At 38.5% G+C, this 15,518-nt stretch overlaps 1 protein-coding gene across 1 annotated transcript in view; it reads right to left on the bottom strand.

Annotated features, from left to right (window-relative positions):
- SYK (spleen associated tyrosine kinase) overlaps nt 1-15,518 on the bottom strand; it is a 52,934-nt gene continuing 37,416 nt past the window's right edge. Inside the window, exons 8-14 of the mRNA XM_072859073.1 lie at nt 8,628-8,718; nt 7,788-7,965; nt 6,287-6,496; nt 5,656-5,845; nt 4,144-4,284; nt 3,791-3,903; nt 1-2,173 (exon numbers count right to left, since the gene is read on the bottom strand). Of these exons, the coding sequence (XP_072715174.1) occupies nt 2,101-2,173; nt 3,791-3,903; nt 4,144-4,284; nt 5,656-5,845; nt 6,287-6,496; nt 7,788-7,965; nt 8,628-8,718 (996 nt within the window). The 3' untranslated portion in view covers nt 1-2,100. The remainder of the gene's footprint in view (nt 2,174-3,790; nt 3,904-4,143; nt 4,285-5,655; nt 5,846-6,286; nt 6,497-7,787; nt 7,966-8,627; nt 8,719-15,518) is intronic.

Here is a 15,518-nt window from a genome sequence, read left to right as displayed (position 1 = left end):
TCGAGTAACACCAGAAAGTGACATTCACTCAGAACAGAGGGAAAGAAATATTCCTCCAGTTTTGTTGCATCAGATAACACTTTTAAAGAGATATATGTATATCTCTCTCAGGGAAATTGAGTACTGTCACTCACTGGCTAGTAGAGATTTGTGCAATTTGTTTATAACTAATATCCCCATGAATGTACTAATTGTACATGTAGAGCTAACAATTTCTCTGCAACAGGATTAAAGCGACAAAACACCTTCATATAACTATGGCTAACTTCTAGACAAGCTGTTCTTGTAGAAAAATGTTTCTTAAAAACAAAACGAAAAATACATAATCTTCAATATAAGTCACGTTTGGTCACATTTGAAACATGGTCTATTGCACTCAGTATCTTTCAGTAGCATGTGCTTTCTGAAGTGTCTTGCACTAGACACCCAAGATTAAACTACCAAAAATCACCAGGTATTTTTTGAAAAATAGACCATAAACTTAGTAAAAAGAAAAAAAAAATTACAGTAACTCCTACACTTGTTTATAGTCAGCTCTTTTATGAAAATCATTTCACACTTTCTCACTGTAATTGCCCACACAGTTGCTTTGCTAGAGAAAAAAATATTGGTGCATCTCTAAGAATACCCTGTTCACACAACAATTAAACATGTATGTTCTAACCAGCCATATGCAATAAATATATCTAACTCTAAATCTTATTCTTTATATTCTTCTAAAATCTCTATATCTAGTAGATGCAATGTATGTAGACTCCTGAGATGTAAATGCCAGTAAAGTAGCTGCTTGTGAGGAATAAGTGATAGAAATATAGATATCTGTAATATTTAAAATGACATTGGACAAACACAGCATAAGGGTAAAAACAGAATCAGAAGTTGATTACATTGTTTGTTATTACAATTGCTACACTTGCACATTAATGGAGATGCATGGTGCATTACAAAAGAGTGATAAAACAAATACCTTTTCCTGAGATGCTCACAGGGATTAACAACTGGACAAATACTAACATTTAGGGGCAGACAAAAGTGAACTCGATGTCCATATGCCTGTTTTAAAATATTTGAGCTAGGGGTGAAATTTAGCTTTAGAGGCGATAAGGTGTGGTGAATTCTCACAAATACTTTTCAAGAAAGGTTTGAAAAAAGACAGAAATGATTGCTGCTCAAAACACAATGCAAGGAGCTTTGGTATACCCAAAGAGATGCATGGAAAAGATACCTCTGGAGAAGGCTGAAACAGCACAGAGAAAGAAAGGTGCTGCTCCGTCACCTTTCACTGTACAGCTCTCTTTCAGGAATGCAGTGATGGAGTTTATGTTAAAACCCAGAATCATTGTCTTAGGTGCTGATATGTTTTGTTCCGAGATGAGAGCAAGCCCCTGAGTTCCCAGGTTTCACCAGGAAAAAATAACTCCCTGAGGGACAGCTAGGCTTCCACATGAGATGAGGAACAAGAGAAGTTGGTCACATTTAAAGGAGATGATGACGTTAGAAATTCACATCTCCCAGTTGCCCTCTGCCTACATTACTACTGAGAAGAATACAATTTGGTTTTAAAGGGGCTTGGGGGTAATATAAAACATGCTGTCAGTCAAAGCGACTGACACACTTTCACAGTGAATTTCCTTCACAGTGAGAAATGTTTATGCTATTCTTCCTTGGGGAGGGGGAAGGCTGGAACAACTCTTAATGCATTTGAGGCTAAGAATATTAATAACAAGAATCTAAATCCCAATCCGCATTCAAATACAAGAGAGGAAGAGGGCTGAAAGACATTAAATAGGTTTTACATGGCCGCAAAATGTAATGCCAATAAGGCTGTAAATAAAATGAAATGGAATGTAGCAAAAGTATAAGCATCTGCTCTGACGTCCTTGTGGCTCGCTTTGGGGCCTCTCCACTTTCAACACTCTATTTCAGGGCTGAATATTGCGCAGAAAGCAAAAAAAGGCAACCCTACAGACACACGGCTTAGCTCTGAGCTTTGCAGGGTGAAAGCGGCAGTATAAAAATCAAAGTCGCTTGGTTTCAGAAACTGAACTGCTTCTCAGAGGGTGCTGGCTGGAGGCAAGGAAGCTGCTGTTCTTCACGCTGTTAGTGGGAAATGTCGTAATAGTAGTTACGTAATCTCAGCTCGACCGCAACAAATCCTGGTCGGTCATCAACACTGTGGAAAGATGACAAGTATCATTGTGTAGGAAGGAGAAAGCTGTAAAGGTGCGTGGGCCCTGTAACACTTGGGACTTTACCTCAGTGATAGCTCATTTAAAGCTGCTCACATTTTAAGGCTACCAAAATGATGCTACAAATGAATACCAAGTGGCAAATGTCACTATGGAGCATCCAGTTGGTGGATTTACTATCATGCCTGTTATTTGTGGTTGGCAAAGGTACTACAAGAAAGAAATGGTAAATCAGCTCCATTTCATTTTCTACTTAATTTTACTTCAGTAATAATCTAGAAAAAAGAATATTTACAGTGCAATATCTGCTTTATAATGGGTACTACAGTCATACAGAGTAGCTTAGCACCACTAAGAGGAGCCTACGCATACACTATGTGGCTGTACTGTGTTTCTTTCCTCTATATCTGCAACTGTTCATTGATTTGGGAGAACACAATTAAACTGACAACAAGCCCTCACAATAATACATTACATATTGAGATTGTTATACTGCCTGACTTGAGCCTTCTTTTTAAATTTTTTTCTTTTTTCTTTCCATTATTAAAGATATTTAAGTACAAACAAATAAAAAGCAGCATGCTTTATGATATGCTTATTAATCATAACAAAAAATTATCCCTTTCACTCTAGAACTGTTACGGCATTCTTTGAGTCAAACCAAAAGGCAGAAATTATTTTATGGCTCTACATTCTTTCTAGAGTACTAGGTGTAATAAAACTAACAAAGAAGCAAGGTACCTAAAAGTGAAGTACCACAGCTCCTTAAATGGAATCCAGAGACCTTTGTTGGACACACATATTCTCCAGATGGTTAACTGGAAGAATAAGTGACATTACAGTAGACTTTGGGTACTTCATGGAGGCCTTCCTACAGCTAAAAGCAACTTAAGCAAAATAGTTTAAAATGGTAAATCATAAAAATTTTTAATAAATTTTTGCAATATACTAATTAAAAAAGAATATCAGATAGGCTTTTTTTTCTTCTCTATATTTCATAATTCTAACTTCTGAATTGTTATTGATCAGAAAAATGTTTCTGACATATTAGGTATGATCCGAAAAGTTGTTTTGCCCTCACTAATAGGAAGTCAATGTGGGATCCAATCTGAGTATATTCAGAAATGAGAGAAGAGAAAAATAGGTAAAACAATTAATTATTGAGGAATGGAATGAATAATCTGGCAATATGACTTTGAAATTTCAGTAAAGAAGTAGTCTTGGAAATGAAAAATAAACAAAATACAATCCAAAATGAAACAAAAATATTTGCTTAATTTCAAACTTTCTTTTCAAAATACATCAGACTGACCTTTTTGTGGAATGACTTGTTTTTTATGATGCCCTGTTTTTTGTATATAAGTGTTCCAGCAAAATCAGCTGTGCAAAATCAGCTTCTTGTAGTAGACCCAATAACTCAAATAATTTTCACTTGAAAGTGCAACTGGCTCCTTAGTTTGGAGGTTGGTTGTAAACTAAACACCAGCTGAAACAATGGATTTTGAAATACCGCCGCTGCCCCCTCCCCCCCCCCCCCGGCTATTAAATAAGTAGATTAAAATATAATTCTATTAAAAGAGAGAGCATCACATCACACTCACTTGTATGTCCAACACAATTTCATTAGATCATAGACTTCTGTTGGACAGACTTCAGGACGTTCCATTCGTTCTCCTCTTTCAATCATCTGTGCAACTTCACCACCTTTCATTCCCTGGAACAGGGTGACCAGAACAGTCATCCAAGTTGCAAATGATTACAGCACACGTGCTAGTATAAAATAAATAGAGACCTGGAATTGATTTTGGGGCTATCCTTTGGCTCATTTGTTGCAACAGATGGGGCGCTAAGGCCTGCTTTGGCCTGCAATAACCCTTTTTAGGTAAGAAAAGGCATTGGTTCAAATCTGCTCTGATTTTTTACAGGAAAAAAATTGCCAGATAGAAATACTCACCTTATATGGTTTTTGCCCATAAGAGAAAGCTTCCCACATTAAAACCCCAAAGCTCCAGACATCACTTTTGCTAGAAAATTTGTAGAAATTCATGCATTCTGGAGCATACCACTTGACTGGCCATTTTCCATGACTTTGTGCCTAAAATAAGTCATAATGGAAAGGAAAAAAAGCAGGCTAGAGACAGTGGTAAGTAGTAAACAACATCAGAATTCATATAAGCCAAGTTAACTTAGATCTGCACACATTTGTACTAAGTACTATAACACTTCCGATGATACAGTTGGCATTAGAGAGAATGGGTAGCTGCTCCTTCAATTACAAAATTGTTCCTAATCTTCCACTTTCAAAATAATGCACTGAAATGAAATCTATGGTAAAGCAAAGCTTAGCTAAATGACCTGGAGTCATGTTTTTAGTGGCATTTAATTTAAAGTTGCTCTTTAAAAGTAAGATTTTTCATCTAGACTCTCCACAGAGGGTAAAAGATACACACCCAGCTACACTGAGTCGCATTATTACTTGTAGTAATAATGAGAAGATCCATTCAAAGCACAGCAACTGCCTTGTGGCAAACTGCAGTTTGATTAAATTATGCCATAACACTGTGTTATGACAGTGCAAGTGTCAAGCTATCCCAGCACAGTTCTAGATCTAGTGAAAGAACGCCACTGCATTTTGTGGAGTTGTAAAGGGAATGGGCCTTTGATACCAATTCTCAAACCTCTGACAAGCAGCTCTGGCTAGGCTAGTGACACTGATTCAAGATATTACTGCCTTTTCTGGCAGTAGTTACTATTCCAATAGGAAGGTCATCAGAAGGGAGTATGTGCTTGATCCTCTTCTGCAGCATTTCATGGTCTGGCTTATTAGTTTTAAACAGCTGATGAAAGGGAATAGGCAGAAGGAAGAAATAATTTGAACTGCAAGAGCAATATATCAGAAAAAAAGATGCAGACACGATTAGAGCTTTTGTCTCCCATGGATGTTTTTACCTTACTAAATGTGGCAGTTATTTCAGTCTCTTTAGCTGTACAGAGATTCAATGAATTTAAAACCAAGCTAAAAAAATTCTGCTTAGAACAAATTATTATTTACCAATGGTATTCTTTAAAAAATTTCAATAATACAGTGTGCTACCCTAAATTTTCCTTGGACATGGTGAAAACCATAAGTGCCCAAAAGTTCCTATCTGCAACAAAGACATTCTCCCCCTTTTATATAAGGAGGTATCTCATTTCCACCATAAATTTCAACCTTCTAATGACAAGTTTACCAAAAGTAAATGAATGAAGTAAGCAAATAAAAGAAGGGACTAGCTTTTTCCTCCCTACGCATCTCTTAATGTTGATTACACATTTTGAAAATCAGTGACCTACTATCAGGCTGTAAAATAATGGATGATGCATATTATTTCTAATTTTCAACTTTTAAAAACAACTGCACTTCAACTGAAAAGAAGTTTATTAATCTATGCTACTATACAGCTTTCAGGTCTTGTGCAAACCTTACCTTATAATAATTTTCATCAGCACTAAGAGCTTTAGAAAGTCCAAAGTCACTAATTTTGGCATAATGTTGGGTGACTAATAGCACGTTCCTTGCAGCCAGATCCCTATGAACAAAGTTATTCTCCTCCAGGTATTTCATCCCCATGGAAACCTGATGTACCAGCTCTGTTATATTCTTCTCCGTGACATGTCTGAAAATCATAATTGAATTTTTAAGAGGTCAGGAGTTCATTTTCATGACTTTTCATGGAGTTCAAATATAAATCTTTACTATGAACTTCCCTACATCATACTAGGAACCTGATCCAGTTATGTTTAGCTAAGCTTTAATTAGAACAGGCAGCATAAGAATGTCCTAGCAAGATGATCTGTGATCATATCAGTAAATGAGCAATTGAAGGACATGTGAAAATTCTTTCATTTATTCAAAATCCACTATTTTACCAGAAATATTTGACAGTTAGGAGACATGTACAAGATAATCATGTCCCAGTGAAGAGTAACTATAATCATTAATTATTACATTAACAACATGTCAATTTAAAATTGCCCTTAAAGGAAAAAAAAAAAAAGGACTTGTATCCTTTTCCCCCTTTGGATAAATCCTATGAAACAAATCAAAGCTTACATACCTATTTTTTTGTAAAAATTTGTTCAATGGCCCAAGTTCAGCCATTTCCATTACTAACATCCAGGCCTCAGCTTCACATATGCCTATCATTCGAACAATATATGGGTTATCCAGTTGCTGCATTACATTTGCTTCTCTGAGTAATTCATCCTTTATGGCTGGATCATTACTCTCATTCTTAAGAATTTTTACAGCCACTGGCTTGGCACCCCTACAAAAAAGAATCCAGTTCTGGGATTAGTTGCTGAAAAATCTGTGTGCAAATGCACACAATCTTCTTCTGATGTTTCTGTGCACATAGTACAAACTGTGACAAAAGACAGAATTGACATTCAGAGGGGAAAAAACCCGACTGTAACAGGAACATCTCTCTATCAAATGCTCAGAAGACAGCTAAGCAAAAGAGAGAGAATGGAAGGAACCTGAGAAAATTATAAATAGTCATAAAAATGTCTTAACAAGCCTGAAAACAAATGTACCAGACAAAATTTTCTTACCCATTCTGGCAAGAATGCCATAAAGCTTTTCTGGCAAGAAAACCTATAAAGGCCTTTCTAAGCACTGAGGTGTTTTGGGGGTGAGACTAGAACATGCAGCATTGCAAGACCCCAAGGCAGTGCTCTGAAATCCTGAGAAACAAAGCCTACTCCTCCAACCTTCAGCTCATACAACTAAGTGAAAGAGTGACTGATGAGATTGACAGAGCTCAAGTGTGAAACATGATTAGCAAATACACAAGCTGGGACCAGAGCCCTTCAAATCTCCTCAGACTGTACTGAAAAAAGAAAAATCCCTCCTGGCTCTGAAAACCTTGGTTAAAGAAATGCCTCCAACTTCAACTGGCGAAAGTGTATACATAATCAGCCCATGCACTTAAACAACATACTGACAACATTTTACTATGGAAATGCATGAACAGTCAAGGTGCTTCCACTTCTGCCAGTGTAAACAGGGTCTGTTCCTACTGCAATTACATGATAAAAGAGGTCACAACATGTTCTGCCTTCCTGAAAAACAACATTCCAGCTTCATGAGACAGGTATTTATCATACTTATTTTAGGTGAAAATCTCTTTGCTAGAGGTACGATGTCCACAGCACTCTATACTATTTCTCAAAGAGAGGTTGTGCAGATGGGAAATACTGAGTAGCGTGACTGCCCATACAAACTATAGAGGAAGGCAGCAGACTTCCCACTCTACTATCCCTGACAGGAGAGAAAATAATCATAAGGGGCACTTCCCCACTTCACAAACAAAAATAATGGCTGGGAGGTGACTACGCTGCAGGCAAAGAGGTGTCTGCAAACAGGGGAAAAGAAAAAGAGTGTATAGAAAATGAGTGTATGAGTGTACGTACAAAGAGAGAAACCAGTGAATGTTAGCCCAAATTGCTTAGGTACAGTCTGTCACCCCAAATGACATGCAAAGATACTGCTGCTCCGAAAAATAAAGGCTAGAGCTTTACATATTAGACTCCATGAAAACTGAAGGAAATACTTACTTTTTCATCTTATAGAACCCTTTCTTTACAGTACCAAAGTTGCCAGACCCCAGTTCTCCTTCCTCCAAGGTTAACAATTTTCTGTCAAGAGTGACATTTTTTGGTTTCATTTCATCTGGATCAGCATATGGACTTTCATAGACCTCAGTATCCATGGGTAAGGCCTCTCTCTGATCACCTGCAGTTCAATCAGTGAAAAAATTGGACGTTATGTGAGACATTTTTGCTGTCACAGCTACTATATGCACCCTTTCTATGTTCAGGATCATCAGTGTGTTTGACTTATGAGGGCATTATAAAGAAACCACATGCAGTCCAGCTACAGGCACTTTAGAACACCCCAAAAGAGAGTGACCTATTGAGCTTCTGTGTAATGTGAAACCAGGAGGTTCCTTGCAGAAGGAGGGTTAAAGGCTGGCCCTTCTCCTTAGTACTTCCCATTAGTTACCTCGGACAATTCTTCACTCAGAATGCTGCCTTATATGTATTTCATTCTTAGGCAGCTGTCTTCAATTGCCTTTTAGAGAAAACCTGAGCACCAGCTTGGCACTGTGGATGCAACAGGGCACATTGTTTTTTATGAAGTGCAAGGATGCAGCTTTTAGAGTCATGGAAGTAATAATCTTTCACTTCAGCGTGGAAAAAGGGGTTTCTGCTAAATTACTTTTATTACAGATGGTGACATCTGGCAGTTTCAGCTACCAGGCTTGAGCTATGCTGGTGGCTATACCAATACATGCCATGGTGTGAAAACATGCAAGACAAAAGAAATATGGGTTGAGGAGAGATCTCTGGCATAAAGAAGGAAATTGTATTAATGACATAAATTACTCTGCCTACCTTTTTCTGCTCCTGTAAGACCCCTCTTCCTTTGCAGCACGTAAGGATTAAAAGGTGCTTCATCAGGTGGGTGGCCAATAGTTGGCTGAAGCTGTAGCACACAAATAGAGTTTTTATGTTTAACAATGAATAGCTAAGTTAAAAGCATTTTTTCCCCGAGGATTATGGCATAGTGATTGCAAGAGACACATAGGTGAGAATCAGAAAGTAAGAAAGGGATCTAACAAAGTTTATTTCAATCTGGAGGTTATTGCTTGAGTAAATATGCAGGCTAAATGAAACATACACTGCTAAAGCATAAAAAGTTATTGCAAATATTCAGAGCATTTGATCTGAGAGAATCAACTGGACTGGGTCATGCACAAATCTTATTCTGCAGGTATTACGTTTACATGCTCTTTTCAAATCTGCCTTGTAACACAAGTAGCCATAAGGATTTCTCTTTAATCTGTCCTTCCTCCCTCTCCAAGTTATCTCTCTCCATATCTAGGCCATAAAGAGATTCCTAGCACAAATGAAAACAAAAAATACGTCCCTTTTTCTCTTGTGGATGTTATAGAGTGACTCCACTTGGAAGAAACTGGGGTAAAAAGTAATTATTTTAATAGGCTTGTGTAATGTCATGGACCAGATACTAGGCCAGTCTGTTTGCTCTGAGGAGGGAGAAAATGACCTAATTCTTACTGTACTTGAACATCTGGTTCAAATACAATCCCTCTGCTTTACTCTTTGTCAGAGGAATACTATGGAGCACACAAACCACCCCAGCAGAAACACAGTGTGTTCTGGAGCTCCTTGGCTGAAGGATGAGTCTGGCACAATAAAGTATAGATGAGAGAAACTTATAATCTGCTCTCTTCTGCCTGTGACCTGTCAGGAACAGGGAACTACAGAACTTATTTCTGCAGTTTAGTCCCTTTTCTTTCTCAATGTAGAAATTTTACTCATGAGTGACCTCACCCTCCTAAGAGAGTGTTTTAAAACCAGAAATTCAAACATCAGCATGAGTTTGCTCAGCCCCAATAGGAAACAAAGATATATTGTACTTGCAAAACACTGGATAGGGCTATTTTGCAAATATTTGAGTATATAATTTTTCTTTTTAATAACTGAAGCTTTCAGTGGCATAAGTTCCTGCCTGAAACAGTTGTGGTTTTCAAGTAAAGAGAAACAGAGCTTGAGAAATGTCCAGGAGTGAATTATTGGGTGTAACAGAAGTTTTATCACTTGGAAACTGCATTTTGTAGGGAAAATGCCTGACCTGTGTGGTACAGACCTTTAAATAACAATGAAGTGATCTAACCAGTTCGACGAAGCAGAAAAGGTTTCACTACATAGATTTTACAGCAAACCCTGAGTAGGAAGCCAACACTTGGCAAGATTCTGGCCTAGTGGGATGAGCATGGTGGCATCAGGGATGGTAAGAGTAATGTTCCTGACTTGAATCACTCAGTCTTGTGGAACAGTGTTGAGAGGTCATTTGCTGTCAGGGCAAGCCACAAGAGCCCTGAGACGGTTGTGAGATAGGTAAGGGACCAAACTGACCTGCCAATCTCAAGAAGGAGGCAAATGAATGGTATAAAACAAGATATGCAGGAGATAAAAGAAGATATAGGTGGGAGTGTTGATCAGCTTGCAGGGAGGAAGGCTCTACAGAGGGATCTGGACAGGCTGGATCGATGAGCCAAGGCCAATTGTATGAGGTTCAACAAGGCTAAGTGCAAGGTCCTGCACTTGGGCCACAACAACCCCATGCAACGCTACAGGCTTGGGGAAGAGTGGCTGGAAAGCTGCCTGGCAGAGAAGGACCTGGGAGTGTTGGTTGACAGCCACCTGAATATGAGGCAGCAGTGTGCCCAGGTGGCCAAGAAATCAAATGACATCCTGGCTTGTATCAGAAATAGAGTGGCCAGCAGGACTAGGGAAGTGATCGTGCCCCTGTATTCGGCACTGGTGAGGCCGCACCTCGAAGACTGTGTTCAGTTTTGGGCCCCTCACTACAAGAGAGACATTGAGGTGCTGGAGCGTGTCCAAAGAAAAGCAACGAAGCTGGTGAAGGGTCTAGAGCACAAGGCTCATGAGGAGCGGCTGAGGGAATTGGGGTTGTTTAGCCTGGAGAAAAGGAGGCTGAGGGGAGACCTTATCACTCTTTACAACTGCCTGAAAGGAGGCTGTAGTAAGGTGGGTGCTGGTCTCTTCTCCCAAGTAACAAGCCACAGGACAAGAGGAAAGGGCCTCAAGTTGCACCAGGGGAGGTTTAGACTGGATATTAGGAAAAATTTCTTCACTGAAAGGGTTGTCAAGCATTGGAACAGGCTGCTCAGGGAAGTGGTTGAGTCACCATCCCTGGAGATATTTGAAAGACATGTAGATGTGGTGCTTAGGGACATGGTATAGTGGTGGACTTGGCAGTGCTAGGTTAATGGTTGGACTTGATGATTTTAAAGGTATTTTCCAACCTAAATGATTCTATGATTGTATGATTCTAAGATGCCCAGCTCTAGTTCTGTTTTTCTAGCCTCGTACAACTTGCCAGGTCTGCAAGAACTGTACTTCCAAAACCTATATCACTCTATTTCACACAGGCCATTCACTAAATAAAAAAACCCTACTAAGATTGGAACTCAGTCCTAAACCTCTCAAGTGATGGGCTGTCAGTTTCACTGTGAATACTTAGGACAGTCTTTCCCTACTCTATGTCAGGATGTACAGGGAAATGCTTATATTCAGTCAAAAATATTAATCAGCTTTTGAAAAGCAAAAAGAAATCAGATGGAATTATGCTTACTGAGACCACAGTGATTTTAGTTTGTGCATTTCATATATTCCACATTGCTTCCGAACACATCAAGACTTCTTAGGGTTTTTTATCTTATTGCTAGTTACTATGACCCATTCAGTATTACTACTAAGAATTGACAATAGTTTCACTGGATAGCTTCCTGGATGTATTCTTGCTTCCTACGTTAACTATATTTATACTTTAAAGGGGAGATCATTTTTACATTCCAAAAGGTAATTGGAATCAATTAACTGAGTGGATACAAAGCAATATGGACTGACATTAATACCTGTTGTGAGACAGAGACAAGCACAAAGGAAGCAAGTGCAAATTGCCACATTGTATGGATTTTATGGAAGCCTCTGGCTAACACTTCTTGGCCAAGGAGTCCAAAAGTAGAGTGGGAAAAAAAGGATAAAAATATGGTGACTACCTAAGAATGGGTCTGAGATGCTGGGTCTTCAGTGGCAGTTTCCAGGATACTGAAGGAAAGTTCTGAAATACTCAGGAATGACAGAATCACAGTTTCAAAGGATACCTTTTGCGTATTTTACCCTTAAAATAATCTTTCTGATAGAAATGCGAAATGTTCAGAAAATGACATCTAGAAGCGACTGCATCGCTCTGGGACTCCTTTGCTTCTTGAAAGCATTGACAGGGCTACCGATTGTCCTCTGTTCACTGTGGGGAGTACCTCAATTGTGCACCAAAAAGTGTAATGGGAATATCAGAACCAAGCCTTGAAATGTCCCACAGCACACTCCTCACTTCAAACACTGAAACCTTTTCTGTAGTCACAATTAGATAAAGTCACACGGGTGTAGCTGTAGCTCCAAGCTAACCAATGAAGCATGGCAGCTCTGTTTTCTTTATTTCCACAAACAGTCGAGTGTTGGACAGAATTTGTGTAGTTGCTGTTACATAACAAGGAATATGAATTCAGCCCACAGAAGGGTACAACTTCAGCAGATCTTCCTCATTTTTAGACGAGAAAAAGACCGTGTAACACTTTTCCTCATCATAACCCAAGCTTAAGAGAAATAAGATACAAGCACTTTGGGAAAGGCCTTTGAAAATTATAAGCTCAAGATTTCAAATGGACTTGAACTTACTGTTTGAAGCAGTGATGCTTTTTGATGGCAATATAACCCTGCAGGCTGAATCATAATGATGGAAATTACCAATTGCACTGCAACACCTTGTACAGGTCTGATAAGTGAGCTTCATCCGATTGCTGTTGAACAACAGGGCAGAAACACTTAGGAAGTACTCAGCCCAGTACTGGATAACCCCACAAATTTTAAAAAACTTGGAGGGCATAAGTCTCATGTGATTAGTATTAGTTGCAGACTAGAAAGATAGCTAAATATCCCTGATCCTAGGTCTTGGTGTATGAACTGGCATCCTTTGGACTGGCCAAACAGAACTCATGTACACCAAATTCAGACACCTCAAGAATCCCTTCACTAGTGCAGAGCAGCTGGTAAAAATATACCTCTGGTCATGACATAGCTGACTCCTCAAATGGGACGTAGAGAGACATTTCTGCTCTTTGCAATTCAAGGACAAAATAAAAGAATCAGAAAGGACTGGATGCTCTTGTTCAGGAACTACATTAAAAAAAAAGAGTGCATCACTCCTGTGCTTGTGAATAGAACTCTGCAGCTGTGAACTGGAAATAACACAGTGACACCAAATCTAACAAAGCACGTTCTCTTTCTCAGAGAGCTGCTCATGTTTAAGATGAGTGATAATGTCTTACATATCATTAGTGTTAGCTTAGTTAACTAATATATATGTACATGTGGAATGATATTCCCCATTGTTGCAGTTTGATTTAACAGCTTAACAATGCCTTTTTCATTAATATTTCTGGTTGAACTGCAATTTGATGTTTCACAGGCACCTTTTCAGCTCATATTAGTAACTTGGGAATATTGTGCAGCACTCAGAAAACCTCAAACACTTTTCTTCAGTTCTGCCAGTTATGTATTCGTGGCATGAAGCATGCTGGATGCCTTTGAATACGATTTTCTAGCAGAAAGGTTGGAATTTTTCTCTTGAAGCCAAGCGAGGCTGACTAGAAATTGTGCACGATGTATGTGTCATTGCATATACAGTGGTCTGGGTAATAATACAATAAAATTTCCTTTTTATTTAACTGTCGTTTAAATCCAGAGTCCTTTCTGCCCTACACTTTAAAAAGAGCAAGTTTAATTCCGCAGATCTTTTTCTGACAAAGGGATCTTTGTCTTAATACAACCAAGGTATAGGGTAGGAGATTACTCCTTGTATTTTTACAAGAACCAGAGAATGGGCAAAATGACCATGGATTTGCTCATCCAGTAAAAAGGAATACAAGAAAAGAGTCCACTAGAGGAGCCCATTAAAAATGGCACATACTACGTGACACCTTGTGGTATGTACACTTGCAGACTATGGGGCAGGCTGTAATTTTCTGCTCTCATACTAGAAAGCCATTGTGACCCTGTCCTGTTTTCACACCAACATATTTTTTTTCTTCTGCTAGGGTTTAATTTTTGTTGGTTGAACTTCTCAGGTACCCATAGTTAAGCTAATCTAAACATGCCATTCTTCCCCATATTAGGGACTGGCTATGCTAGTGTGGCACTTTTATAGTAATATAGCCACATCCACAATGAGAGGAAAGCAGGAGGCAGAGAGTTTGCACTGACTCAAAGATATCTTTCTAGTAAAAGGAAGACCACTTTCTATGCATGGATAAGGCCTTAGAAGGATAACCCCTAAGCAGGTTTGATAGCATCTAGTTGATGTAATGAGAACAAGACCCACTTACTGCTTGCTTTAAAATATGAATGAAATGGCTCTAACTACTGTAAGTCTGATTTTTATAGTAAAGATCATCATTTTATAGCAAAAAATATACTTACAAGGCAATCAGTACAGCAAATGCGATTTCTTTTCAGGTTAATAACTCTGATTTGCAAAAACACAAACGTATAGGTAAGACTATAAAGTCATCTTATTTTGCTAAATCAAATTGAATAGCAAAATACTGCCTGACAAAGACCTTATTAGCCAAATCCTCAATGAGCTTTGGCTAAGACATCTTAGTCGCCACTAGGGGGCACGAGCTCACTTAAATTGTCATCTAAATTGCCAATTTTATATTAGTGAGCAAAACATCCTGAAAAATTTTGATCTGAGTGCTAAAATTATATCCAAATAACCAGTTTGTGAAATTCTAAAAACTCCATAGTTTCCAAGACTGAATAAATATAACAGCATAAATTTTCTGTGTTACTGTCTGGAAGTTTTTGACATAAGAGAAGTAACTGCCTAATTAATCAGGTCTAAAGTAAACTCTGCATGTTGGGGTTAATGGATGGTAAATGTTCAGAGCAGGATTTTTGTTTAGAGTCTAAAATTTGGCAGTATGATGAAATTTGTGGGTTTGAGTATTCACTGTTAAGTACATGTAAATGGTGATAAAATCAGATTTCTGAAATTATTTTCTTAAATGATTGGTCTTTCTCCGTCAATATGCTTCAGTCTGTATTCTGTGTATGTTCCCCAGAAAGCAGGAAATAGGTATTTGACTGCAGAAAGCAACCAGAGAGAAGCACAGGTTTTACCAGGGGAACAGACAGCACAGTGACCAAAGCCATGTCTAGAGAATTCAGACCCCACACTCACTTTTCTGAACAAAACTAAAATATTTCTCGTCTAACGTGTGATAGTACGGCAATTTTTTCAGATGCCTTTAGAACATGTCCTGACACTGTGTATGTATTTGTACAAGATGACAGCACATTAAAAATGAGAAGTGGGTGCTGTAAGGGTATACAGATGGCAACAGCTATTGGTACTTCAGTATAAAAGTGAACTGAAGTTATAAAAAGAGAGTAATCGTTATTTACCAGGATTATCAAATACAGTATAAGTCAAACAGTTTTTCACTCTAAACAGCAGTGTACCTCTAGGGCTTTTTATGCCTGCTCATTTTTGTTGAAGAGCAACTGGAAATATATAAATAAATAAACAAAAAGAGAGACTCATGGGTGGAACAGGGACACACATGTTATTCTCAGCATGCAAACAAAGCTCATAACTACATGCTTCACAAC

The sequence above is a fragment of the Ciconia boyciana genome, chromosome 4, assembly GCF_034638445.1.
Source record: "Ciconia boyciana chromosome 4, ASM3463844v1, whole genome shotgun sequence".
NCBI lineage: Eukaryota > Metazoa > Chordata > Aves > Ciconiiformes > Ciconiidae > Ciconia > Ciconia boyciana.
This window is presented reverse-complemented; position numbering and strand designations above follow the sequence as displayed.